This window comes from Cuculus canorus, chromosome 19, assembly GCF_017976375.1.
Source record: "Cuculus canorus isolate bCucCan1 chromosome 19, bCucCan1.pri, whole genome shotgun sequence".
Taxonomy (NCBI): domain Eukaryota; kingdom Metazoa; phylum Chordata; class Aves; order Cuculiformes; family Cuculidae; genus Cuculus; species Cuculus canorus.
The window spans coordinates 6900764-6928579 of NC_071419.1; the positions used below are offsets into that span (position 1 = coordinate 6900764).

The 27816-nt window shown below is 47.2% G+C and overlaps 1 protein-coding gene across 9 annotated transcripts; it reads left to right on the top strand.

Annotated features, from left to right (window-relative positions):
• Positions 1 to 328: 328 nt before the first annotated feature.
• Positions 329 to 27286, top strand: SLC25A25 (solute carrier family 25 member 25). 9 transcript variants are annotated; one of them, XM_054084021.1, is made up of 12 exons: positions 521 to 660; positions 2460 to 2593; positions 20095 to 20221; positions 20310 to 20397; positions 20848 to 20883; positions 21184 to 21295; positions 22049 to 22207; positions 22993 to 23145; positions 23258 to 23365; positions 23580 to 23747; positions 24172 to 24322; positions 24746 to 27286. In XM_054084021.1, the coding sequence occupies exons 2-12, from the start codon at positions 2555 to 2557 to the stop codon at positions 24928 to 24930; spliced, it is 1326 nt and encodes a 441-aa protein (XP_053939996.1). In that variant the 5' UTR covers positions 521 to 660; positions 2460 to 2554; the 3' UTR covers positions 24931 to 27286. The 9 variants fall into 9 exon arrangements, with proteins under 9 accessions (XP_053939992.1, XP_053939993.1, XP_053939996.1 ...); XM_054084022.1 differs by having other exon boundaries at positions 2463 to 2593; XM_054084017.1 differs by lacking the exon at positions 2460 to 2593 and having other exon boundaries at positions 329 to 660.
• Positions 27287 to 27816: the final 530 nt, after the last annotated feature.

The following is a 27816-nucleotide window of genomic DNA, read 5'->3' on the forward strand; positions in this document are numbered from 1 at the left end:
TGGGTTCCCCCGCTCTTATTCCATTGGACGCTTTTCCCGTCCGTCAGCACAGAGATCCCGGATACGCGCCACGTCCTTCAAGCTCAAACTGACTCCCGCTTCCCGCTCTGATTGGAGATTTATCCCCACCGCACCTCGGCTTTACCCAATGGGCGCTTGACTTAGGCACTTGCCCCGCCCCCTGCCGCCCTCGGGCAGCGGCTCCTTCCGATTGGTGGAGGGGAAGGCGTCTCTTAACGTGCCGCACGATGACCGCTTCGATTGGCTGTCGTCCGTTCACAGTCCGCTGCGATTGGTCGGCGCGGCGCGCGGCGCGAAGGCGGAAGCGCCCCGTGTCGGCTCCTCACGGCGGAAGCGCCGCCATTTGCCGGTGTCGGGACGATGCCCGGGGCGCGGCGGTCGCTGGCTTCGCCTGTGGTGAGTGGCGTGCTCTGTCCCTGCGGCTCCCCGCGGGCCGCCGGCACGGCCACGGCACCGGAGGGCGGCGGTGGGGGCGCGGGGCCTTGCGGACGGACTTTGTGCGAGGCCTCCGAGCAGGACCGGCGCCTCCGCGCGCTCTTCCAGAAGCTCGACGTGAACCGCGACGGCGCGCTCTGCATCCACGATCTGGCCGAGGGCCTGGGCCGCCTCGGGCTGCACCGCACTGAGCTGGACCTTCTGGTGAGCGGGGCTTCGGGGGTCGGTGGGGCCTCTGCCCTGAGGTTCGTGGGGACCAGGGCCCCCGGGGGTTGGTGAGACTGGGGCCCCCGAGGTCGGCAGGACCGGGGTGGACCGGGGGTCGGTGGGTCCGGGGCCCCCGGGGTCGGCGGGGCCGGGCAGGACCGGGCCGGGCACCGGATTCGCCTTCCCGAGGGGTCGAGAGAGCTCCTGGCCGCCCTCTCGTCCCACCGCCGCCCCGCAGCGCTGCTCTGCCTCCGGAGCTCGCCCGGTTCCGCCGCTCCTGCTAGCGGCTCGGGGAGAGCCTTTAACGGGCCCTCGGCCAGGGAGCAGAGCTGAAGCCGGCGCTTGCTTGTGGTGGTGTATGACTTGATTGTATTTGCTTGAAGTTTTCAGTGATAGTGGCATGCTCAGCACCCGCATCACGGTCCCTTCCCGGTGCACGGCCGAGTTTGTGGTGGCAGACTCCACCACTCCACACCGGGAGCGTTTGAACACTGTCGGTGCTTGCCTGGGAGCTGCCCCGCTGACTTAAACGCTAAACCCGGTGGAATCGGCTAGCTTACACCATGTATGATACTAACGGCATAACTTAAGTTTGGAAACTTATCCCTTGAACAGGAAGAGCCGTAAATGTAAGCCCTCTTTCTCTAGGTCCCACGACTGGGAAGGCTGCATGCTTGCTGCCCTCTGTAAAAGGATTTTGGGAAGGGGTAGGCGCAGTCAGGTTGTGCAGTCTTCGTTGCATTGTTGCCTTTCCCACATCGGGCTGTTGGCACCGTGTTGCTGCTCAAGTTTGTTGTCCAAGATGGTTTATATATGCCAGACTCGCTTGCCCACTTTAAGGGGTTTGAAATACCTCAAAATGTAGGAGGGCTTCTGTATTTGTGCAGTTAGCGTACAAAACATGCAGCACGCTGACTTTCTGCCTCAGTGTTGCGAGCTGGGCCCTTTTGTACTCACAGGTTTTTGTGCAGTGCTGTTCAGTGACCATTCTGGGCTTCCAGCTGCAACATAGGATCATTAAGGATGGAAAAGACCTCTTGGATCATCCAGTCTAAGATCATATTGCTTCATTTAACTGTAATGACTATAATTTACATCTGTATGGCTGTGGGTAATGGGCTTGTCCCTGTCTGGTCTCTTTTATATGCAGGGCCATAAAAAAAGCTAAGTGTCTCAGGAGGACAAATGCATGGGTGCAGTCAGGGATGGGCCATCTTGGAGCTTCAGTCCTGCAGGAAGGAAGAAGCTTTTAAGGATAACTTCACAGTCACTGAAAAGATATCTAATCTTTTTCTCTTCCTGTTCTGGGAGTGGTACCCGCATTTGTTTGAGGGCTTCAGTTGCTTGCATCCATCCTATCCTGAGCTGCTAGTTCGTTTCTAACTTTGAATCTCCAGCTTCTTCTAACGTTTTGTTTGGCATCTGCTTTGCTGCTGTAAAACTTGGGAGTCCTTTGACAGTATGAGGATCTTGTGAGTGCTTTAGTTGTGCTGTTTCTAAAAATAAAGTTAGTGCCATGGTGGTTTTCTGCAGGGTGCGTTTAGGTAATGAGATCCGATTGTGCTGTATAAATCATCTGTGCATGCCCTGCGGAATGCTGACCTGCTGCCACCCGTGGGTGCCAAATCCTTTACTTCTGGCAAGTCTCTCATCCACCAGAATGTTCTGCTCTTGTGCCTGCATGCCTGTCTCAGTTTGCATTCCCTTTTTTTCCCTGGGCATGTTATTCAACCCAGCATGGTGTTCTGCAGGCTAAGAGAATGCACTATGAAACAAAATGCGTTTTTACTTCCCAGCAGAGAGTTTCCTTGCTTGCCACGCTGCTGGAGCAGCAGAGAGGAACCGTTCTGCAGGGACTGGGACTGCTCTGTCGGCGGAAAGCACTGTCTGGATGCTGCTTAACAAACCTGTCCTGCTGAAGCCTATATCTGTCAGTATTGTTCTCAGCCTTTCTCTTCCTCTGCCTTCTCTTCTGCTGCACAGGAAGTGGCTGGTTAGATGAACAGAGTTTGCGACGCATCCCCTCCAGAAGTGTAAAAAGCCTCCGTTAAAAATGAGGAGGCAGAGTTCAAAACTCTCTTACATGGGACAAAAGTCCTTGGAGAGCTGGCTAGAAAACTTCCGCACTGTGTCATTTTTAGGAAAATTAAATAAACTTCCTGTTTCCCAGGCAGTTCTATTAATAAGCCATTCTTTTTCCTGCCCCATCCTTAGCTAATAATGACAACTTGACGCCTGGGATAACTAATGTGAGGTCACACTCAAGAAAAGTGCTTAAGTGTCAAGATAAAAACCGTTTTGATGTATCGGACATGGCGTTTGGAAACTGATTGAGGCATAAATCACATAGATTGCTTGTGATTAGTAAATTACTTGGTAGCTCTGATGCATTTAATTTTTCCTTTTGTGCAACAGTAGCTTTGCTATTGGAGATGGATGGAGGAAATATCAGACAGGGAATGTGGGGTTATCGCCAGTCTGAGCTGTGAGTTGCTGGGCTTTTTGCGTCACTAGGCTGAAAGTCCATGTGGTAACAATAATAGTTTGGGGCTGCAGCTTGAAAAGAAAATAAGCAATATTTTGACTCTTTCCACGCTTGAGAGCTCTTACAGAGATAAAAACCTTTGTAGCATTCTTGGGACATTGCTGCCTTCTGTATTAGAGGTGGGGAAGAGATGGGGGTGGTGCTTAGATGTCCTTTGAGGTAGAATTTGCTTGTGTAAACGATGTATTTTTTTTGACCTCTGCTGTTACCTTCAATCCATTTGGCCAACACAGTGTGCCAAATCAGCGTGCCTTCTAAAGAAATGCTGGTTTGCGCTGGTCAATGTGAAGCAATTTGTGTACCTCACTTTGCTTGAGCAGTAAAGTGATAACCACATGAAGAGCTTTTTAAAGGCTTTCTTATTCTGCTGTGTGAAGGCATAGTCTCCTACTGCTAAATTACATCTACCTCTGGAATAGTTGATCTCCTGTCGCTACTGTGCTCTGACTTCCCGCACAAAAATATTTATATAAACTGATGGAACAGGAAGTATGCACTCAATGAGAATATGGTTAGTGAAACCGGAACTGTTTTCTATTTTGTAGCTTGAGGAGATGTATTGTTGAAAGGATGTATAATGGTAGCATTTGTGTATTTGCTAATATAACTGTTTTCCTGCCGATTCCAATTAACTGCAGGGCTGGAGTGCTATTCTGAAAGCTCATCACTGCTGCTGAAGTTCCAGGCAGTTTGAACTGGTGGAATTCATGCCAGCTGCCTAGAGACAGACCGAAGTGGTAAACTTTGTCTGCAGCTGCCTCTTCTGTGGTGGTGCTGAGCATCTTTTAGTGGACCAATTCACAACATAACCCTTGTCTCTCAAGTTACAACTGTCCACTTGCCTCTGCTGTAATGATGATGTCCTCCCTTGCCTTGTGACACTTTCTTCTCACTTCGTATGTGTGGCTGCCTTTTGCTTCCTTGGTACCAGACTCCCTGCGTGAAACTATTCTGCTGAAGTCTCTGCATTTGCTTTCATTGCTTCTCTCTTAGCCTGGTGTTTCCTCCTTGATCTCCAAGTTCTGCCTGTCCAAATTCCCACATGGGCTCTTTTGTTTGCTTTTCATGCGTACTGAAGATGTGTAACTGCACTGCTGCAGCCAGACCCAGCAGTGTTCTGTGCTTCAGGCCTCTCTTGAACAGCTTTGCTTTTTAATTACTTCTTTGGACTCTTCCACCAGTCAAGGAGTGCTCTATGCATGCTGTTCAAGGATAGTCGATCAGTTAGCTCTTTCGCAAGTGACTCCATGGATGGATTGAGAAATTCCTTCTATCGCAATCATAAAGTTTAATCTTATTTCTGATCAATATTTTATCTGCCATCGTGATGTCATTTAATTCTTCCTTCCAGACTCTTTACTTCTATAACCAATTTATTCTCCAAGGCTTTTGAATGCTCTGTGCTATATTATGTGAATCGTATGAGCAACTATAAGGGTCAGAGGAAATAGGGAATCTTTTCTTTGTGATCCTTTCACCTGTTTTCCGTTCACAGTCACCTGCAAAAGGAGGACCTGAGTTTTTATTGTTACAGAAGTCTGTTTATGATAAACAGCAAAATTTTCATACTGTTCTATAATCTCGACTGAATTATCTCTCCAAACCTACATACGTTTAAAAACACCTTTATGGTTTATGTCTTGAATCCTGCTGGGGCAGTTGTGGAGCCTGTAGCCAGGTCTGTGTGATTCGTCATGAAGGGTGGAGCGACACCAGGTCATCTCAAACAAGTGAAGCAGAGTTAATTTGAAATTCGTCCTCCTATGGAAAGGTGTTTGTCAACAGCTTCTCAACCATCCAACTCCTGACAAATGTGGATAGCCTGAACCAGTTTAACCCAAGGTGAAACTGCTTTCAGTGACGTGTTAAGTAACTTCACACATTTATGTATAAAGTGCATTAAAATAGCAAGCAAAAAGGTTTGTTTGCTGGGTCTGCAGAGGGGCCAGGCCTGTTCTTGCTTGTTGTAAACTATGAAGCGTGTGATTTGAGGATGGCTTGGTGCAAGAGCATAACTGTAGGTCAATGATTCACTTGTAGATAAAGCCTTTAAATCTGTGGCAAGTGGGTGCATTGGTGTGAATTCTCTTTATCTTTTCTGTTTTAGGCATGCTGAAGACGCAAATGAACTCTTTGCAATAAGTCAAATGAGTTCTTGACAGCTGGTGCAAAGGCTTTGAGAAGAAATAGAGGGACTGGCTTTGGCACAAGGAAACTTCTCAGTGCAGTGTGGGTTATTAATAGACTTGGCCAGCAGCCTCCAAGGGAGAGCTTTGCTGGGCTAGAGGATGCTCTGTGACCGGGAATGTCAGGAGGGTGGCTGGCATGTTGGCTGCCAGCGATTGTCACTCTGCCCCGCACTCAGAGGTCGTATGGGAGAGCAGAAGGAGAGGGGTGCTGGGGAATCTCAAGCTGTAGTGGTGAAAGTCTTTACTCAGACTTGGTCTCTGGTCAGCAGAGATGCCTTAGTGTGTGAAACCAGCTGGGCATGTCCACACTGCGTTCAAAGGGCTGGCTTGGATATGAGTTTTTAGGCACAAACATATGCAAGAGAAGCTCACTCTTGCATAAGTTTTCCTGGCATGTAAACAAACAATTGTGGATTAGGCAAGCATTGCTTTATGTTCGTGTATGCGCAGGAGCAGGTATATAACTCTTCAGAGATGCAATCTTGGGATGTTCTCCGAGGATTGTTTTTTACCCTCCCTTGCCCAAATTGGAGAAGCCTGGTGGTTCTTGAGTCTTTGGCGAAGACCTTTGCTCTCTTTGCAGAGTAATAACGAATGAAGGATACTGGCTGACCTTTGTGAGACGTGGATGCAGCTTTGGCTCGAGCATATCAATTTTAAACATTCTCTCTTGCAGAGGGCATCCTGCATGTCACTGACGTGGCCTTGCAGTGTTCAGTTTCCTGCAGGATGGTGTGCATTCTAAACTTCAAAGTCAGGGAATGCCTGTAGGATCCCCAAATCTCAAGTGAAAAGCGACTGACTATACCTGTGCAGAATAAGCAACAGTGTTTCTGTCTTCCCATGTGTTGTGCAGGGCTTTTTGTACTGGTTGGTAGTAGAAAATGTCTTTATCCTGATCCACATTGGATTATTAGTCAGATTACTGAGACATGGGCGCATAAACCCAGAACTTCAGTATTCTTATTGTTTCTTATAATTTTTTTGTTTAAAAAAACAAATGACAAATCTGGTGACAAATCTGGGTGAATATTGAGCAGAACCTTTAAATGGTTGCCAAGTGTTGATAAAATTACATCAAAGCCACAAGGACTTGGCCTCCTCTTTGAGAGTCCTACACGATGGTGATGCTGCAGTTCTGTGCTCATTGCATTTATTAGAACGTGATTTGGTGTTGGGAGGAGGAGGGGGAGGGTTTTTTTTTTTTCTTTCAGACCTACTTGTAGCAAATGGTAGATGAGTCTTTGTTCTTGTTCATGTCCTATCGCTATATTTGTCCTGCTGAATGTGGGACAGGAGCACGCTTTAATGATGCCTCAGACTTCGTCTCAGAGAGAGAAGCGTAGCTGTGATAACCAGCGTCAGTGTAGAAAGGCAACAGCTATGTCCTGGTGTTTCTCAGTTCTGTGCAATGAGCTGCAGGGGTGTTTCTGGCAGAAAGAGTGGCTTACAGTGTGGAACGCTTCTGTAAGAGAATTGTTGAAATTCTTATATCATGAGTTTCTTGGAAAGGCAAAGCTGTTAGGTATGTGAACATACATCATTTAGCCTGAGGAGAGAGGGGCTGGGTGAGAGCAAGCCTGGGCCCAGACTGCCGGAGGGCCATCCTTTCTTGCTATCTGTTTTACTGGTTAGTGTTCTGGTGCTGTGGAAAACTGACTTACTAATTTCTGAGTACTAAGGGTGCCCTTTCTCGTGGTCAGTCACAGATTCTTCGTGCAATACGATAGGACCTCTGTGAAACCTGCTGTTCTGTGCAATGGCTGCGTATTTCCCTCTCCTTGGGCACCTCCATCTCTGTATTTGGCACTGGCACTGGCCCTGGTTGCCTTAATGTATCAGGTAGAATAGCTAATCAGTTGTGCCAGGGTTCCTGAAACGCGGTGACCTGGGTTTCTTTGTAGCGTTCAGTGAACTATGCTGTGTCACTTTTGTGTATTAACCAAATGTTTAAGCAGGAGAGGCCAAGATGATTATAGATTTTATAGCATGGTTCAAGAAGCACCATGCAGGGTTAATGTTGGCTTTTGAAAAAGTGGCAAGTATCTACACTTTTTTGTCTTTCAGAAGTGACATTTGAAAAGATAAGAGGTAATGGAAGAAGCCCTGGTGGCGGTCCCAGCTGGGGTGGGCTGGGTGCTCTCCCTTGGTGGCACAAATGTAGGCAGTGCTCCTGGGCTGCTTCCAGGATTCCTTCCAAAGGAGATGAGTCACTGCTGATTCCTTTGATTCCAAGGAACTGGAGACGATGACCGCAGTGGCAGCCTTTCCTACATCAGAGAAGGGTCATTGCTCCCAGCGCAGCTTCCTTCCCCCTGCCTCTCTTCCTTTTCCCCCTCCCACCACATTTTTTACATGTTAGCTAGCTGTTCAGTGATGAGGCTCAGATTCTAGCTGGAAAATGCAGTGCGTTTACTCAAAAGTCTTGTAGAAGCCATCTTAAAGCAAACGGTCTGAGTTTCTGGCCAGACTGGAAAGGGCAAATGCCTGTTTGAAAACTGGAGTTTCAAACTGAGCAGGTCCTCAGATGTTGCCTGTGGGATGTGGCTAAAGAGGAGACAAGATACCTTGAATTTGCTGTTCAAAACAGAACCTCCCTCTGACAGCTTGTAGTACTGAGGAAAACATTGTTTTAATGAAGCAAAGCACGTCACTCTCGCTCTTTCCTTTCTCCTTTGTCTCTCTTTGGATAGATTACGCGACTTCATTGTCGGCTTCTCTTCTGGCTATCTGATGATTGTCCGTTTTGGATGCTGAGGCCAGCTGCCCTGGGCGCCTGCTGTCCCCAGTAACTGGTGTGCTGGCCGAGAGCCAGCCCTCAGATCAGTCCTGGTGCTCTTCTGCCTTCAAAATCCTGGGCTCGATTCATGGAAACAGCAGGAACTGGAGGGCTGACTGTCTCCTAATAAAGCCTAGGTTGGGAAAGCTGTTTCGGCCTGGCCTAGGTGTTTGATTGCTAGAAAAAGTGAATTTCTGTTCCTTGCCCATTCCTTTGTGTCATCGTCCAGGCTGGACTCACAGTATTTATTGCATCTTTTCCTATGTGTGAATGATTGGCTTCATGGTGGCGTTGGTAGGGTAACGCTGTCCTACAAATTCCCTGTAGGAGAGCACTTGTCTTGCCTCTGGCTATAATCATCTTGCCATTACTAGGTTTATTATTCTGACCTAATAAAATTCCCCACTTGCTGAAATAAATGCTTTTTTTTTCCTAAATGTGATTAGAAAGTCTGTCTGTTCTCGAGGAGCTGTGTGGATTAGTGCAGTGGCAGAATTCCTCTGAGGTTTCCTTTAGTGAGGACAAAGGCCAAGGAAGCATTGCTGAGTTTCTGCTTAAACTGCACCCCAGGCATGTAGTTTCTTGAACAAATTATTCTCCTGTGCAATCTCTGTATGAGCAAAGGAGGATGGGGTCTCTGCCATCCTCACAAAATTAAAAGCTAAAGCTAATATTGTGCAGAAGAACTGTAAGAAATAGCATTAGGTAACGTCAGTTGGTGTAATAGGTCCTTGTGAGTAGCAACCCAACATTCAGTGGCCACTGAATGAGGACAATCCCAGGTCCCACTTGGATGCTTTGTCTTCTGTGTAGTGCCCAGTCGCTCCATAGCGCTAGTGCCCACCTGCCTGCTGCTGCCCCAGGCAGCTCTGATGCCCTTTCCACAGGCAGGCTTTTCTGGACCTCGTCCATGAGGGGCCTCAGCTGGTTAGCTGTGGAATTTTGGCTGCGTTAATGAGGCTGTTGGAGGAGCATTGGAGCAAGGTAAGCACAGAGCTAATGTGGGTGTGTGAGACAAACCCTTTTATCGGTAGTAAGCTTCAGATCAGTGCACTGCTTCTTGTGAAACAACAGCCTTAGGCTAAGAGAAGCTGATTTTTCTGAACTGGCTATGGTTCTTTAAATCTGCTTTGTTCCTCGTGTGCTTGAGAGCATTAAACTTTCAAACATTACCTTAAAGGATCTGATTCACTGAGCTTTAGAAAGTAGTTTAACTTCTGTGCTTGTAGTTGTGATGACTGGCAGCAGCTCAAGGTAATCGAGGCATGACAAGCATTCCTCACTCTCTTCTGCCTGTGCCTGAGCCTGGGCTTCTGAGCGCATCCCAGCCAGAACTGGAGTGTGCCTTGAGAGGGACAGGGCTTTCCCCACACCCTCACCCCAACACCTCTCAAATTTGTACAGTTTTTGGTTTGTTATCTTTGTGTGTGTGTCAGGTTTTAAGACAAAGAGCTTGGTTGCACACTGTACGTAGACCTTATGATTAAACAGCATTTTTTTCCCCTTAAGTATTTCTGAAGTGTATTTGCAGAAGAATTCTTTTTTAATGTGATGTCTTCTATGTACTTATCTCTCACTTTTTCCATTACCAAGGCTGGTTAAAGGAATTCAACGTGAGAAAGTTCACAAGTGTGATGCTCTGAGCATTCTTTCTCTCAACTTTATTTGAAAATTGGCGACTTCAAGCTTGTGTTCCTTGCAGTTTTTTTGTTGTATTTTCATACCTAGTATCTGAAACTCAAAAGTTTCTTACAGTCTCATTCTCAAAAGTTCAAATCTGAAAGCAGAGGTATTCTGCTCAGTGCTGCTGTCGGTGGGGAGCCTCAGGTGACGGAATCTGTAGTTTGTACCTTATCCTGCATGTTAAAAACCCCAAATATTCTCTTACAGAGCAGTCATAGTACTTTGGAAAGCGAGGCACATAGTGCCCTCTGTCTGTAGCTGCAAGAGGCAGGCAAGAATCTAGGACTACACAGTAAGTCGTGGTACCTCAAGATGGAAAATGAGCCCTTGCTATGTCCCACCTGCCGTTGTGCCTGTGGGGTTCCACTGTGGTGGGCTGGCTTTCCCGGCTGTGCCAGGTCAGGAGGCCAATACCCCTCACCGCCCAGCCGGGGCAGTGAGCAAGGGCTGCTGTAGTGGCAGGAGAAATGTGTTCCTCTAGGAATTCAGGGAATGCCACATATTGTGTGCTTATACATTGATAGATTCTTGTAGTCCTGCTCTGGCTAATCCTGCTTTGGCGACACAGTTACAGGCTCCTTTGGCAGAACTCGCTCTGCTGGGTATGGTTTGACCACAGCCCATTAGATCATGCATAGATGAATAGCCATAAATGCTGTGCAAGTGTGTTGCTGCGTTGCGCTGAAAGCCAAATGGCGAAGCACAATGCAGCACCAAAGAGCTATTGTAATGACGGATGAGACTATAATAGACCAGGGATAGAGGGTGCAGTTAGAGGTTAATTCAGCCATGGCTGGGAAAAGCCAGCTTCTCTCTGGAGAACCATCTGCTGCTCTTAACAAAGAGCTGCAGCTGAAGCTGTGGGTACATACACACCTCGGACAATCCTGCGCTGGACAACTGCCTTGGGGCCCTGGGGTCTATGCTCCGAATGACCACCCTGGTGCCCTCCCTGCTGTCCTGGCCTGATGGAGCTGGCAGGCGCGCTGCTCTGCGGGCTGCCTCCTGCGCTGAGGGCGTGCTCCCGCCCGGCTGCGCGCGCTGCCTCGCTCCGGAGCACCGCAGTGTTGGGAGCCAGGATTGGCTGGGCACTGCTGCAGTGGGGACGCAGCCTGGGTGTTCAGCCTTGCTGCTCGCCTGATGTGCCGTTAGGATGAGCTGGGACGCATGGGTTAATTGGCAGGTCTGAGAAGCTTCTCTCAGAAGCTTCTCTTTTTAGCTTTCCTCTTAAGCGCAACATCTCGGCTTCTCTGTCACAGCCGTCTCCAAAGCTCAGCATCTCGGCTTCTCCGTGCCAGGGATCTTGTGCTTTGTCTGTTGCCACCAGATTTCTGAGGCTCTGGTACAATGAGCTGCTTGTCAGGCCAGGCACGACTGCAGTAGCAGCAATTTCAAAAGGCAGGAAGCATCCGCAGGAGCAGTCTGTAAAGATTTTGAGCCTGTGGAGTCGCTGGGTTGAACCTCCTGCTGGCTGCCGTGCCGATTCCCATCTTGGGGGTGCTTGGTAGTGCAGTCACATCATCCTTGGCAGCAGGCACCTCCTGAGCGCTCAGGATTTCCCTGCCTGGGACGCTCACTGGAGCAGCAATGCTGCAGACCCTTTGGCATTTTCTATCTAGCTTCTTTCCCAGGGCCACATGCCAAGGTCCTGCAGATGAAAAAGAGGATGAGGCCAGAAACACCACCCCACTTCCAGGCCCCGGGGAGAAAGGGCCAAAGATGTTGGGGAAGCCACAGGAAAGAGGGACTGATCCCACTGAAAGGAGACCAACTATCCTACTGGTGGTTGGACCCGCAGAGCACTTTCCAAAGGTAATGGGATATCCAGGGGCCTGAGGAGGGGTTGGTGCACAGTACAGCGGAGTGTGGGGTCTGCCGGGGAGTAGGGGCGTTGCAGGTGGAGTGTGCGAGTAAGAGTGTGGGTGGGTGGGTGGGGTGGGGGGGGAGTACTTGGGGAAGGGGGAAGAAACAGGAAAAGGGAGCAGGGTCCAATGCGTGTTCCTGCTGGAAGGGAAATGTCAGGGGATGAGGGGAATTACATTGGAGAGAAGAAATGATCTAACCTTTCAAACATAATGTTCAAAGGAGGGAAATATAGGGGTGAGGGCGAATGTGGGGTCTGGAAAGTTCCTGGGCAACCTGTAAGAAGCTTGACTGAGAGGGCAGGGAATGATAATGCAGTTTGGTGGTGGGTCCCACCCCTGCACTGGAGACCGGCGAAGGATCAAATAGGTCTCAGTGTTCCGGAGTCAGTCTCTGGTAATTTCACAAGTCTTGGGAAAAGCTAGCGTGTTTTGAACAAATGAGTAACTGGCTATATTACGTGAATGGCACAGCCCAGATGAGAGTCAAGCCTGTCCCTGGGGAGTGAGGTGGCACAAGGGAGAGGCTAAAGTCTGCATGAGGATGGGAACTTCCTGCAGGGTGGGAGAGAGGGGAGGTGGTGGGTGCACACAATTGACAGAGAATACATAGCGAGGCTTTGTCTGGGGGGAGGTGAAAAAAAGCTGCTTAATTTAGTGCCTGGGCTTCTAGCACAATGCTGTCTGCCTGTGGTTCTGGTTTATTTTTGATGGGGAGGGAATGCTGCTCATCTGTTCTGAGGATAGTGCAGTCAGCTCTAACTACGGGTGGTTTAAGACCAAGGGTGTGAAATGGGATTAGAGGAGAAGGAGTCAGGCATAACCCCTGTGAGCAGTGGGAGCTTGTGATAATGCTCCAGGGCTGCAGTAGGGGCTGTGAGTTCTATATGACTTGCAGGATCCAGTATATTTTACCCGGAATTGAGCATGGTTCTTGCTGTATGCTTTCTTCCTAAAATAGGGGGCAAACAGGTTCCAGTTGTATCCTTTCTGCTGCCGTTGTGGATGGAAACAGGCAGGGTGCATTTTGTATTCTGTGGAGCAGAAGCCACTCCCTGCTTGAATTGGACTGAAAAATCTGCAGGGATTTTGCCTTCATCCCTGTCGTTAGCAGTTAGCACTGTGCATCCTCCTCAAAAAGAGGAGCGTGCACTTTTTGAGAAGAGGACTTGTGCCCACAGAGGTTGAAGAAGGACAGTCTCAGAGCTGAAGGAGGTTGTGATGAAAACCTTGAAAGCGTAGGGCTGAAAATCTGTCTGCCAGGGGAACAATGGTCCCACAGTCAGGGAGAGTCCATCTGTTCACACCTGCAAATGAAGCTGTCTCTGAAAGCTGGTACCAATCTCCTCTTCCCTGTGTGACCCTGGGAAGTTTTGCTGCATGAGAACCCTAAAATTGGCTAATGAAGAAATACCTGGAGGGATAAGGATGTGGTAAAAGGGAGTTATTGCAGCTTAGGAAGTGACTGTCCATCTGCTCAGAGGTTTTGACTGTGTAATTTTAGCCTGTCCTGGTTGTAAAGTAAAACGCAGTGTAAAGCTCTTCTGTTGAGGATTAGGCAGATACGTTTTACCTTGCGATTCAGGCCGGCTAATACTGCATCCAGCCGTCGCGGCTCAGCTGGTGGCCAGTAACTTGTTAAGCTGCAATGACTTGTTTGTGCTTGATCAGATATCTGTGTTCTAATTACCTGTCTGAAGGAGAAGTGTTGCAAAAAGGCTAGTACAGCCTTAGGGATAGATTATAAACCACTGTGAGCAAATAGCATGATTTGGCTTTGAAAGAAAATGTGGGGGACACACAGCTTTTGTTCCCTGCCAGTGAACGCCTGTGACCTTGGGAGAAGTCTCTTGACCGATGTGCTACTTTGTTCTGTAAAAACACCTGTAATTACATATCTGATAAAACACACAAAATATCACACCTGATACTTGGGTTACTGTAAGGAATTTGCATGTATTGATAAATTTGACCTCATGCTTCCTAGCCATGGCACTTCAATGTTCATGTTGTAGCTGGCATGTTTCTGCTCAGATCCTTGCTTGAGGGTGACGATTTTGACAGGAAGCTGTTTCTGCAAACAGGGGAGAAAATACTGCTTGCAAATGTGATGTGTTGGCCCCTGGATGTGTGTACACAGGAGAGATGTATGATCTGCCCCTGATGTCACCATCTGGACTTGTAACTTTGGATCGTGTGTTGTCAGAGGAACAGGTCACCTTTCCTGGTTACCTTTATATCAAATACCTTGTGGTGTTGTCTCCCTTCCCTCGCCTCTCTCTGTCCCCTTGTATACCCTTGGCTGGCTGCAGCTCTTTTCTCTGCTGGGGTCTCTTAAATGATTAACTTCCTTCCATCATACACTTCACACTTTGTTTATGCTTTGCGAGGACCTTCTGTACTGTACAATTAATTATAAGCTAGTTTCCAGAAATTAAAAAAAGGCTTAGTCAGCAGAACCTAGTGAAAACTCTGAGCGATAGTGGTTCTTTCTGGCCCATGGTGTCCTCACCCAGAACGCTGTTTTGCCTGTGAAGGAGGATGTGATGTGGCTGTGACGCTTACTGGCACTTGATATTTTTAGAGACTTTTTTTTTTAGCCAAGCAAATTCAAAATTAAACAGCGTGCTTTCTTGCTCCATGTATGGCTGCATACTCCCATCTTTTGGGAGGTACATTCTAGAGGTGATTAGTAAATCAGGGATGAAGCAGATGCCTACAAGAGTACAAATGACTTGGAAAGGTTAACATTAGAATGATAGGGTGTTGAAATGTGCAGCATTTAAATAAGAACTAAATCCTAAATATAAAATGGACAATGAGTTTGCAGATTCCTTGATGGCAGGAAAAGCAAGCCTTTTGGAGTAGAAAAATGGACTCATCTAGCACTCCCTTTGGCACAGGAGGATGTTAACTAGGCTGGCTTCAGATTGACCACAAGTGTGCAGGTCCAGCTCTGGCTCCGTCCACAGAAGGATGATTGATGGATGGAAGAGGGATCAGGGAGGGTGACTTGGAAAGGGCTGACTTTATTTAGAGCTCTGTACGCTGTCCTTGCTGTGATCAGGAATAGCCACTGCTAATGAGCGATGCAGATGTGCACTGCAGATGTGCTTTTTGTGGCCCACTCCTGAAGCCCTGGGTGGGTGTGCTGCTGCCTGCAGTGGGCACAGGGCAGGGTCTGGGGAAGTAAGGCTGACTCTGTGCCAAAACCCAGGTGGTCACCGCAGACGAGCTGTGTTCAGGGAGTACTGATCCCTGCAGCTCATTTACCAGGGTTCTTTTAGGTGAAATCTAAAACCTTGTTAATGCTGTTTAAGTTCCCATTGTCATTGTAGCCAGAATTGCTGGTATAAACTTCAGTCATAATCTGTCTCTCCTTCTTAGCTTGCTGTCCTGTAATTAATACCCTGCTTGAAATCAGCTTTCTCAGCCTCATTACCTTTCTCCCTTCCTCTGACGTAGGTAGTAGGGCTTTTTTTCCTAAAATGTGCAGATTTTGCCTTTTCTCTCTAGCTGCCAACTCCAGACAGAGTTTATTAGGAAAATCTGCATCATGTTGGCATAGCAACTGAGCTGCGAAGCAGCTACAATAGTGATGCTTGGCAACTCGTGGGAAAGACTACAGAGGATCTTAAGGCTTGGTGGGACAAATCTGCGTTACGTTTGTTCACTTACTCCCTGGGGCTTGTGGGGATCTGCTCCCCTTGGTCAGGCTGCTCTAGGCACTCACTCTTGGCTGGTGGTCTGTGGCATTGGGCCGCTGCTTACCCTGAGGCTCTGCTTGGTGGGAAGGCTGGGGTGGGCTATTGGCAGGCACATAGAGAGCTGCTGCAGCTGATCTTTAAGAGGATCTGAAGTCCCTGTGAGAGTGTTTTCGTGTGGAGAGACGTCAGCAGAGAGTAGGTTAAGCCTGGTTAGGTAACGTGGTGGTAGTGCCATGGTAGGTGAGGTGATGGGGAGGTGTAGGAAACCATTGTAGGTCACGACTCTCCAGGGTACCAAATTGCTGCAAGTCGTGATCAATTAAGCTTTTTAGAATAAAAATCCTTGAAATAAAGCCCCAGATTAAATATTCCGTATTTGTGTGATTGATGTGCAGCTCCACAAACGGCTTATTACAGAACTTGGCTTTTCTTTAAATCTAAAGAACAAAATTCCACGGTAGAGACAAGGCCCCTTGTGCATTAGCATCTGAGGAGAGGATTGGTTATTCGACTTTGCACTGACCAGGCAGTCTGTTTCAACAGAGCAAACACAAGAAAATGTTGCTGTGTCCGCAGCGGTGGGAAAGGCTGTTAGCTGGACTGGCTTAAGCCAGTTTAGCAAACATGCTGTGTTACTTCAAGTGCAGGCAGGATTAAGATGTTTTGATTATTGGCTGTGGCTTTTTGCATCTTCCTTGTGCGATAGCTTCTCTTTGATAAATATCAAACTTATAACTATTTTGAAATGCATGTTAGTGATCAGTAAGCCTTTACTGAGCAGCATTGTTACTTGCTGCACTTGCTTGGTACTCTCGCTGTAGAACTGGGTGTTATCCCAAATATCAGACCCCATCGATGCTCAGAAACCTGTAATTATATCTGCATTAAATGATGCATGTGCCACACTCCCTCTCCAGCCTGGCCCACTCCTGATGAAAGATCAGGAACTCGCTTACAGAGTGGTTATACTGTAAATGGTAGAAACTGGAAGATGTTGTTCTGCCCCAGGCACTTGTCATTATAGCACATATCTGTCTGTGATGTTTAATTGTAGTTGGAAGAGGAGGAAAACCTATTCAGCTGGTGTAACTGCCATGTGGTTGCTTAGCTGTGAGGCTTTGAAGTCTGCCCTTGATTTTGGTATTTTTTCTGGGTATCTGGCACAATGGCAGACCTTCTGCATGGGCTTTATTGTTCCTGTATCAGTAACTCTATAGAGAAGCAGAGGAGAGAGATCATGATATGCAAAGCTTGTCTGCTCCTACCTGGCACAAGTGGTTTTGGGAGAACTTGCAGCCAAAGACAGTGAACTCTGGCATAGCAAAGTAACCTTAGAAAAGTGGAATTTTCAGGCTTTTGCTTAAGCTGGATATCCCAAACGTGTGTGAAAGCAGTAAGCAGGTTTTTTACTCTGTTTTAGAGGAAGAAATTTGGGAAGAGAGAGACTGTGAGAGTACTCCAGTGTTATGTGGTGGGAGAGGTTATGATCGAGACTGGTCACTACTGTGCTGTGTGTGTAAATCTCTGGAGAAGTGAGCAAAGCATCAGAAAGGACCCATGGGATGTAAGGAACAGCAAGCGAGCAGCTTGGCTGTTGGCCAAAGCTTCTTGGATTAACAGGGAACCAGTAAGAGTTAACTTGTGGTGAGTGTGATGTAAGGTCTTTGGGCTTAATGAGAGCCTGGGGTTGAGCAATTGGAGCAGCTCACATGCTGCCTCCTTCTCCGGTGTCTGGCAGCTGGGTGGGACTTTACAGCGACCCGCTTCCCTTTTAAGTAGAAGGGCAGGGCTTGTACAGCCAATCCCACTGGAGCTGGCTTCCCTCATAGGCATGTGTCATAAGACTTGCTGGCATTTCCTTTCCACTACGCACTGAAATTAGCTCAGGGGAATCACTCAGTTTTACTTCCCTTCCCGGTTGGTTTGAGCAGGGCAGCTGGGTCTCTGGCTCAGAAAGATGCTCTGCCTCTGTCTGTATGTGCCAGTCCTTGGGCAGTCGCAGACGGAGTTTGAATACTTTGAGTCCAAGGGGCTGCCGGCTGAACTTAAATCCATCTTCCGACTCAGCCTTCTCATTCCTTCTCAGGAGTTCACCACTTACCGCCAGTGGAAGCAGGTATGGCCTCGAGGAGAAGTGGGAGGGAGGGAAGGAGGGAGTGAGCTACGGAGGGTGGTCTCCAACATCCCGAGTGGCTGGTCAAAAGGGGAGAAGTTCGTGATGGCTCTGTCGTAATAGCTAGGTCAGATCATGAATGCATTTCTCTAGCCCCTGGCAGGGATCACCAAAGCAGCGTGGAGTTGACTTTTTTTCTTTTTGATTATTTTGGCTTGAATCTGGCGGGATCTGACTGTTTAAACCAGTTGATTTGATGCGAGTTAAATAGAAAAAGGGTTTTTCCAAGCTATGGGTTCTTTTGCTTTAATTGGTCTCTCTAAGTACAACACTTTACATCCTCTTCCTTTTCCTCTTCCTTACACCCTTCTACCTGCCCCCTTCTGCCGCCAGCCGTGTAATCCAATGTTTGCTCCAGCTGGTGCAGGTCTTGCCCCGGTGAAGGTTAATTGGTTTTCTGTGAGCAGAGAGCGGCTCAGCAGCAGTGGGTGGGCTGAACCGGGGAGGTTGTGCAAGACCCATTCCCTTCACGGAGAAGGGAGATGCACTAAATGTGTGGAGTGCTCTGTTTGACTCTGTCAGCCCTTCCTTTCAGCCCACTACTGTGATTTTTCATTACTGGGCTGTCAAGAGCCCAGATTATTGAACAGCAGAGCTGGGGAGACATTTTATATCTCTGTGCAGACATAAACAGGGGACATACCAGGCTTTAAATTGTCTAGGGTTCCAGGAGCATGCTGCTGGCACAGTGTGTTATATAGGTGACTATAGGAACATCTGCAGCCAGCGTGGCTGTTAGTGAGCAGTTCTGTGTGTGGGTTTCATATTTGCTGTTAAAGGCAAAGAGCTGCAGGCAGGTATTGATTCATATTTCTGGAGAAGATGCTGGGAGTTTGGCTTTTGCACCTTTCCCACATGCGTTGCAGGTTACTGTTCAACAGCCTTGCGGCAGTTCGGCTTTGCAATTGTGGTGGAAAAAGGCTGGCAAAGCAAGGCAGATTTTATTACCTTTGGTTGCAATCACTCATTGCACATCTCTGCGGTTGTTAGGGGCGTGCTGAGAGAGTGGGAGCAGTTGCACAGTCACCTCTCTCTTACAGTGCCTCCAAATTGTTGGATCCTGCCAGCTGGCCGGGGGTTGCCGCGTGGAGGGAAGCCCTGATTCAGCTGTTGAAGGCCGATCTGCTGACAGGCGAGGGATGTGGGTCTATCTTTAGCCTACAAGTTGAGTGTGGGTTCATATCTGAACTTTACGACAGTCATATGATAAATTGCAGGTTAAGAATACTGGGTACACCTCAAAGGTCATGACAGCTGGGACAGCACTTTCTTATTTAAGGTTCATAAAGTGATTAGGAATAATCCTCGCAGCATTAAGGCTAAGGTGACAGGGCTTGATGGGGTGAGAGAGAGGGATAGTGAGGTATTTAGTTTTGAAGTCATTTAAAATGGCATTGAAACAAAGACTTAAGGCTTATGAAGGGGACTGGTGCTCTGAGGAAATATCACAATTACCTTAGGTTTGCCTATTACACTTTGAAGCCTAAATATTGACAAGATATTGGTGAACAGAGGGTTAGCCTTGTTTGATCGTCGCTCAGGGCTTCCTTCACACTGCACCTGCTGTTTGTATAAGTGTTACAAGAGTTAAAACAAAAACTGTAGGTGATGAAGTGGACTGAATCACATCTCATTTAGCGTTGCTCACTGATTCACCTTGAAAAAGGCCATCAAAGGCAAGTGACTGAACAAGAAGGAGAATAGGAACTCCCGGAGCCACATTCTTGCAGCCAGGAGATCACCTCTCCTGTCAACAAGTAGCTGTGTGCCCTTAGACAGGACAGTCCATCTGCTATTGCCCCATGCTGCAGCGAGTTAATTAGTCATGTAACTTGTCCTAGATGTCTGGCACAGAGTATGATCTAGATTTTAGCTTTGTCCTTCTAAGAACCTGTTCTTGTTCTGGATGCATCTGATGGAAACTTTGTATAATTAAAGCAAGTAGCTCCAGGGTGCCTAAACCAGTTCATAGGGGTTTTTATCTTTGGCTGTGTCCACTTGAGCTGGACAGGCTTTTTCTGGTTGGAGTTAGTTACTGCCAGAAGGAGCTTACTTCTCTAAGGATCGTAGGAGGCATGAAATTCCTTCTCCCATTCCAGCTTTTTTATTACCTGAAGCTTAGTGATTCACTTTTTTATGAATTTATGATTTTATGAATCCTCAAACTTAGTACAGGAACCTCCACAAGGGTTGTGTAAGGTGTTAATCAAGATGCAGGATTGAGATTAGACACATAATACTTGCAGAGGATCCATGATAAAAGTGTGAGGCATTCCATCTGCCTAACTGACATTGGGAGACAGTTGCCTGGCATCAGGTGACTTTTATACACTACTGCTTTGATCAGATTTCCTTGAGAGATTATAATTGTCAGCTGCTTTCTGGAGGAAGAGTCAGTTGTGTAGGAAATGATCTTTAATTATGGTGGAAGAAGGGTCAGGTCTGTCTGAATGAACAAAGGAACTGACAGGTTTTGATTTGTTTTCTGAACAGAAAATTGTGAAGGCTGGAGACAAGGACCTGGATGGACAGCTGGATTTTGAGGAGTTTGTTCACTATCTCCAAGATCATGAAAAGAAGCTGAGACTGGTCTTTAAGAGTTTGGATAAGAAGAATGATGGTAAACACCTTTCTTGTGCTCATGAGTACACTACTGCAGGCGTTAGCTTGTAACACCTATACTTGAGCTCGCTGGCTTATCTTTGCAGGCCGCATTGATGCCCAGGAGATTGTACAGTCCCTTCGTGACCTGGGAGTCAAGATCTCTGAACAGCAGGCTGAGAAAATACTGAAGAGGTGAGAGTTCAGCTGGTTCTTCCTTTTTACTGTCAAGTGGGTTAAAAGGAAGTGTAGGGACATGGAACTCATCTCCTCCTTCTACCCTATACACACTTTCCAGAAACTTCAGATCCTCCCTTTTTGCCTATTATTCTTCATTTTGATTTTATTTTCCCATGAATTGACGCTTATAAGGTCTTAATGCATTATGGAGAGTTAGTCTCAGAATCTCTTCTCTTGCTGACCCTTTGTTGGGAAGTGCTTGCACCTGAGCTAATTTGCATCCCTGTCTGATTGTCTTGCTGCCCTGAGCTTGCTGCTTTGGAGAGGGGCTGTGCTGTTGCTCTTTGAAAATTCTGAGTGCTTTATGCATGTGGCACTAACATGTTAACAACCACTTATTTGTGCTGTTTTTTTCCTCTTTCTTTCCTCTGCTACCTTCCCTCTGTCTGTTTGCCTGTGTGTCAGAATAAGGACGGGACACTTCTGGGGTCCTGTCACCTAGTAAGTATTATTTTCCCTTCAGCGTCAGTTATGTTGGGCTAAGTTTGGTAGGAGGGGGTTCAGCTACTCCCGTGGGTCAGTTAAAGGGGAGAGAGGAAGAAAAAGGGAGCCCACTTCTACTTCTCTGCAGTGTTTGATGAACAGAAGATTTCCTAGCTTTGTCTTGTGGCTCTTTAGAAGTCTTTTAGTAGTTGCTTTGCAAAGCTTTTTATGGTGTAAGCCTGAATAATCAAAGGGGATGGGAGGAGGAATTCGTCACTCTGTGGGAGTCTGTACTCATGTAATGATAAATCTTTTCAGCATGGATAAAAATGGGACAATGACAATTGACTGGAATGAGTGGCGAGACTATCACCTGCTGCACCCAGTGGAGAACATTCCTGAAATCATCCTGTACTGGAAGCATTCTACGGTAAGAAATGGCTCCTCCGCAATGGGTCTTGGTCTTTCCTCAGCTTCTTAGATGGAGTCCTGACCCCCAGGTACTGCTATCAGCAGTCTCTATCTTTCTCTTTGTGGTTCAGTAGCTGCCTTGTAGCCCTTGAAGCCAAATTGCTTCCTGTCCTGTTATCACACTACCTATCACTGGCACAGCTTCTGAAGCCTCTGGCACAGGTGATAACAATGGCATGTTCTGCAAAACCATGAGGGTGTTCACCTGGCCTGCACCTCTTGGAGCTCATACCGGTGGACAGTCCCTGCTGATTCAGGACCTGTTAAGATTAGAAACTGATTTGACAGGCAGTCATCCTTCCTGGAGATAGTTTGGGGTGTGTAAATAACTTGTATTAAATTTATTAAATGTATTAAATCTCACATGACATTAAATGGCCTGTGAGCTTGGGAGGTTCCAGAGAGGTCCAGCTCTTTTGCTGTGCGGCTGCCCACAGTTGGTCATTTTGTTCCTTGCTACGATGTGCAGTATTGTAATGCAGACAAATGTTTAGCAGTTGCCAGCTTCTTGGACAGAAATCTCTAAGTGTGAAGGTTCCCCTTGTGATGTGCAGTTCTTGTGGCCAAACACAGCAGTTAATGGCTCTAGATAAGCTGCTAACTTGAAATAAGCACATCCAGGGCTTCAACACTTAGCACTGATAAAGAGCAATAAAACTTTGGCAAGGTCCCTACCTGATGAAACATTCCACAACACCTTATTCTTTTGCAGATCTTTGATGTAGGAGAGAATTTGACTGTTCCTGATGAGTTCACAGTGGAAGAGAGGCAGACAGGGATGTGGTGGAGACATCTGGTTGCAGGTGGAGGTGCAGGTGCCGTGTCCAGAACCTGTACGGCTCCCTTGGACCGCTTGAAAGTGCTGATGCAGGTATGATGGAACAGTTCCAGTTTTTTTTGAATACTTGGGCAGATTGCTTTCATGTTCTTGGATGCCTAGAATCATAGAATCACTAGGTTGGAAGGGACCCACTGGGTCATTGAGTCCAACCATTCCTAATGTTCATCAACGTGGTACAGCTCTCTGGCAAGGATTAATCTCATTGTTCTTACATCATTCAAATAATCTAAAAAGCTTTCAAAAATAGTGATATAGTATAATATAGAGAATCTTTTGGGAGGTAGACACGTGAAAACTGTCAATAGTTAAGAGAGCTTTGTGGTTTATAGCACTGGAGAACTTGGGTTTTAGCGAAACAGCTTCAAGTCTTGTGTTCCCATGAGAGACCTGAGGCCATGAGAGTTGAAATGGTTGTGGTGGTCAGCCGTCAGAGCTCATCCTCAATATAAATATTATCAGTGTTAGAGAGGAGTTAGAAAAACTTGATATTGGCCTGCTTTGTCACTGCACCTGCTCTTGAGCCACCTGAGAAGTTTACCCTGGGTAGCTGATCCTACTCTAGGTATGGGAGTTGCCTATTACCCTTTCCTCCCATTCCAGAGGGAGATATTGATTAGATTCATTATTTAACACTGGACTTCACAAAAAAGAAAAGAAGCTTGCTTTCCTATTGTAGAAGTTATCTGGAAGGGATTAAGGCCTTGGCAAATCTCTGGGTAAATAAAAAAGCGCCCTTTTGTCCCTGGATTATGGAAAAACGTCGCACTGTCGTAATCGGGACTGGAACTAATCCAAGCTTGCGCGCTCTCTTCCAGGTTCATGCCTCCCGCAGTAACAACATGTGCATCGTTGGCGGTTTTACTCAAATGATCCGAGAGGGTGGACCAAGGTCACTGTGGCGAGGGAATGGCATCAATGTTTTGAAGATCGCACCGGAATCTGCTATTAAGTTCATGGCCTATGAGCAGGTGAGTAAAAGACCACAAAGTCTGGGTGCTGAAGGATTTGCAGAATGAAAAGCTGAAAATAAAGACACTGAGATAAGTCAGTGAGACTCAATGTGTGTTTTGGCTTCTACAGATCAAGCGGTTCATTGGTACTGACCAAGAAATGCTGAGGATTCATGAGCGGCTGTTAGCGGGTTCTCTGGCTGGGGCCATTGCGCAGAGCAGCATCTACCCCATGGAGGTGAGGCAGCCCGGCCCGTGAGGGGGCATAGCAGGGAGTGGATGGGGAAGATGTGGGTGGAACTCCAGCTCTGTCATAGCTTAATTAATGAGTTCTCAGAGATGATACAAGTACTGCTGCTTGCATGACACGTGCTATAGTCTTGAACGTCATGCTCTTAATATTGTTTGTTTTTCTCCTGTAGACCTTCAAGGCAATTTTTCTTGTCTTCTAGGTTCTGAAAACAAGGATGGCTCTAAGGAAGACAGGACAATATTCAGGCATGTTGGATTGTGCCAAAAACATTCTTTCGAAGGAAGGAATGGCTGCCTTCTACAAAGGCTACATCCCCAACATGCTAGGAATCATTCCATACGCTGGTATCGACCTAGCAGTCTATGAGGTATGAAGCTTTTAATCTTTTGTAGAGCTGTGCTGCTCGTATAGCTTTTTGAATGCCACACCTGTCAGCTACCATAGGAGCTTAATTGGCTTTTCAGAACTTTCATGGTCAGCCTTAAGAGCCACAGATGGACTTGTAGCCAAAGTGGCCTAAAAGATAATTCAGTAGCGATTCTCGTTTTCTAGTCAACATTGTTCACAGTTTCTTGTTTGTTTTTTTTTTTAATGACAAATTTGCAGCAGAAAAATAGAGAAGGGTTTTCCCCCAGGCACTACAGTAGGAGTAGCTCAAAAAGATGTGAGGAGCCTGGTGCTTCTGGCTGAAGTTACACATAGCTTTCTGGGCCTTAACACTTGATCTTTTATGTAATGTGATACTCTTTTGATTACCTCTTCGCTGCTAACATCTAGCTTGTTCCTTGCAGACACTAAAAAACGCCTGGTTGCAACGTTATGCCGTCAATAGTGCTGACCCTGGAGTTTTCGTTCTGCTGGCTTGTGGTACCATCTCCAGTACCTGTGGGCAGCTGGCCAGTTACCCACTGGCTCTTGTAAGGACACGCATGCAGGCCCAAGGTGAGAACTTCTGGGAACTGTGGGAGATCCTGTCATGCTCTGTGAGCAGGGTAAAGGTCCTCTGGTGTAAACATTGCAACAACAGCCCTAGTGGGCCTGTGCAGCTGAGGAGGTGGCTGTTTGCTATGCTGCAAGAGGACAGCGGACTTTGTGCTGCCTTTAGCATCTGGGGCCAAGCACCTCTAGGACAGAGGTTCTGTTTTGCCCAGACCAGGAGTGTTTTGGGCTAAGGGTGTCTGCACAGCAGTTTGGGAAAGTGGCTGAGATGGTGCAGCGTGGCCATGGCTGGCTGAGAACTTAGATTCCAACCCCCATGAAGCATCTTTGGTCTGTGAACATCCACAAGAAGCACATGAGTCAGAACTTGGTGAGACAGGTGTTATCTTTATGTTGCATTATTTATTGTGCCTTTCCCTATTGCAGCTTCAGTGGAGGGTGCTCCTGAAGTGACAATGAGAGGACTCTTTAAACACATTCTGAAGACAGAGGGAGCATTTGGTCTTTACCGAGGTCTGGCGCCAAACTTTATGAAGGTGATACCAGCCGTAAGCATCAGCTACGTCGTTTATGAGAACTTGAAGATGACTCTGGGTGTGCAGTCACGGTGACCAGGAGATGCTGAGGACTTTGAACTCTGAAATCTTGGGGTGCAATCCCAAGACATATAGCCATCTCTCATTCTGTGAATGTGTTGACACTAAGCTGACTAAGCAAAGCTGTGAAATCTCAGATAGTGTGTGAGTCAGTAAGGGGAAGGGGGAGGATCTGGTGTCCTTTGCCATCTTGCTACTCAAGAGCACCCCATAAACCATCACGTGGTCCTTTTTGTTGGGCCTTTTGGGAGGCCAGGGGGCAAACTCCTGGGAGAATCTTAAAGCGTGGGTTGCTGAGGTCTGCTCCCAGCAGTATGGCAGAGTAGCAAAGATTTGGGTAACAGGTCTGCTTTTAGTATATTGCGTGTACAGAGCTGTTTGCCTGCAGATGAGCACCTTCTGACTTGCTGAAAGAGCTTCTTTTTCCATTCAGAGAGCTTCTTCTTCCATTCAGTTTTAATTTCCTACCCGTTGTTTAAATTTGTACAAACCTTGTGTAGGAGCTGCTGCCACACTGGGCTTGTTATTCTGTTTACATATATTCCTTTGGGTAGGAGACATTCATGTTCTGCTTCCAAGACTTGACATGAAATTTAACTTTGAATTATACTGGTTTTGAGGGCTGGTGGGCAGTGGTTTAGCCAGGCAGGCTGAAGGTTGTGTAAGCCAGCCTGATGAAGAATTAGGATTATTTATTTTTTATAGATTTAAGTGTGTCTCATAAATCCACTAACAAGATGCACTTACTAACAGAAGCAGCAGACCAGAGCCTGCATGCCTCTATCCTTTGCATGCCGGGATTGGCTTGTCTTATACTAAGCAGGGGCTTGGAAAAGGGAAGGTAGGAGAGCCCTGGGTGAACTGGCACCTTGATGCATGGCTTTAGTGAACAAAAAACAATATTTCACCGCTCCTGTGCAGTTGGGAGCACGACACGAAAGCCCCTGTGCAGTGTTGCATGCACCTCTGAATTCCATTCTGCCTGGTGCCGAGGACAGCTCGTGGATCTTTTCCAAGCCCTGTGCCTACGCTGCTATCTATCTCTTTAGACCTCTTTGTAGATTGACATTCAGGTTTGCATTAGCGGGCTGGAGTCCCCAAACCAGGAATATGTCTGCTGTGGGAAGGGGTGTTAGGAGAGGGACTGGTTGTCACTGGGAGAGGTGAGCTTTCGGTCCTGAAGATATGCTTGCTTTTCTTTCAAAGGGTGCTTTACATAAGGCTAAGGGAAAGAGGTGGCTTTAAAATTTCTCTGACTGTGTTATGGGCTACTTCAGTTGATAGGATCTGGCCACCAAAGTCAGATCCTCATCCAACTTCCTATTTTGGGCAAAATGGACCAGCGTTGCATTCCACTGTTTTACTGCTTAAAGCATATTTATTTTGTATTTATTTGAACAGAGTTATGTCAGACTATTTTTATAGACTTGTTTAAATATTGTTACCGTGCTTGTGTTTCTCCTGTTTTAAAAAGTTCTTTGTTCTCTTGTATCACAGCTGAGTTGTGGGGAAGGACACTAAAGTTGCTTGCGTACCTTCCCTTTAGGGCTTGAGCTGCCTTTCCCACATCTGGGGTTGTTGCTGGAAGACCTCAGCCCAGAGAAATTCTTTAGCAAGAAGCCATAGGAGAGAAGGGAGCTGGTGAGGAATCAGTTCCTTGGGAGAAGGGAGAGGGTGCACTGTGAGGCTCGCCTTAGTTTGGAATTGCCTCTGTGCGTGGCTGAAAGGGTTTCAGGTGGATGGGTGAAGTTGGGAAGAAGAAGGTCTGTGTATGTTGGACGTCACACCCGCTAATTGAGAGCAGTCTTGGGGAATTTTTACTTAAGGGGGGAGGGAAGAAATCTCAGGGACTAAAGAAAATACAAGTTTCCAGAGAGGTGGAAGGAAACTTGCACTTGGACACAAGCTGCTGCAGTTGTGCTTTGAGGCTAAATCGGCAGAGCCTGCTGCTGAGCTGGTGCTCTTCACATGCAAGCGAGCGCTGTGGAGAAGTGTGTGAGAAATCAGAAAAGGATTTGCTAGCCCTCAGCAGCTGCTTCTTTGCCGACAGATTCTGGAGCTTCATCGAGAGTCTCCAGGTGAGGCTCTACCGTGACAATCTAGTGCTGTCAGTAGTTAGCCTTGTGGAAATCTAACCAATCTGGAGTAGTGATGTGATTTTTTTCCACCCCCCCTTCTTGAGACCTGTTATAAATTCTGCAGTGGCTCCTTCCTACCAGTGTGGCCTAATGGGAATATGAATATCAGAATGCAAAAATCAATGCAAAATGACAACCATCTTTGTAGCTGTAACCACAAATTGTTATAATGCAAATCTAACTCGGATTCTTCATGTAGGGAACAGTCTGCTAATAAAGGTCTGTCAAAGAGATACCACGTGTCTGCATCTCTTTCTGGACATGGTTTAGTGGTGCTGTTTGTGGCCAAACTCTTTCTGGGATGATTCTCGTCAAGGACGTTGACACTGAGAATCATAGAATCATGGAATGGTTTGGGTCAGAAGGGACCTTAAAGCCCATCCAGTTCCACCCTCTGCCATGGGCAGGGACACCTTCTCTGGATCTGGTTGCTCCAACCCCCATCCAGCCTGGCCTCGATCCAGGGATGGAGCAGCCACCACTTCTCTGGGCAATGTTATTTCCTAAAATCTCATCTCAATCTCCCCTCTTTCAGCTTAAAACCATTCCCCCTCATCCTATCCCTGCACTCCCTGACAGAGAGCCCCTCCTCAGTGTTTCTGCAGCCCCTATCAGCACTGGAAGCTGCTCTAAGGTCTCCCTAGATCCTTCTCTTCTCCAGGCTGAACAATCCCAGCTCTGTCTGTCCTCGTAAGGGAAGTGGAATGAATAACTCTCCCTATGAGGACTTGGAGAAAAAAAACAGTGAACTTGAAATCAAGGC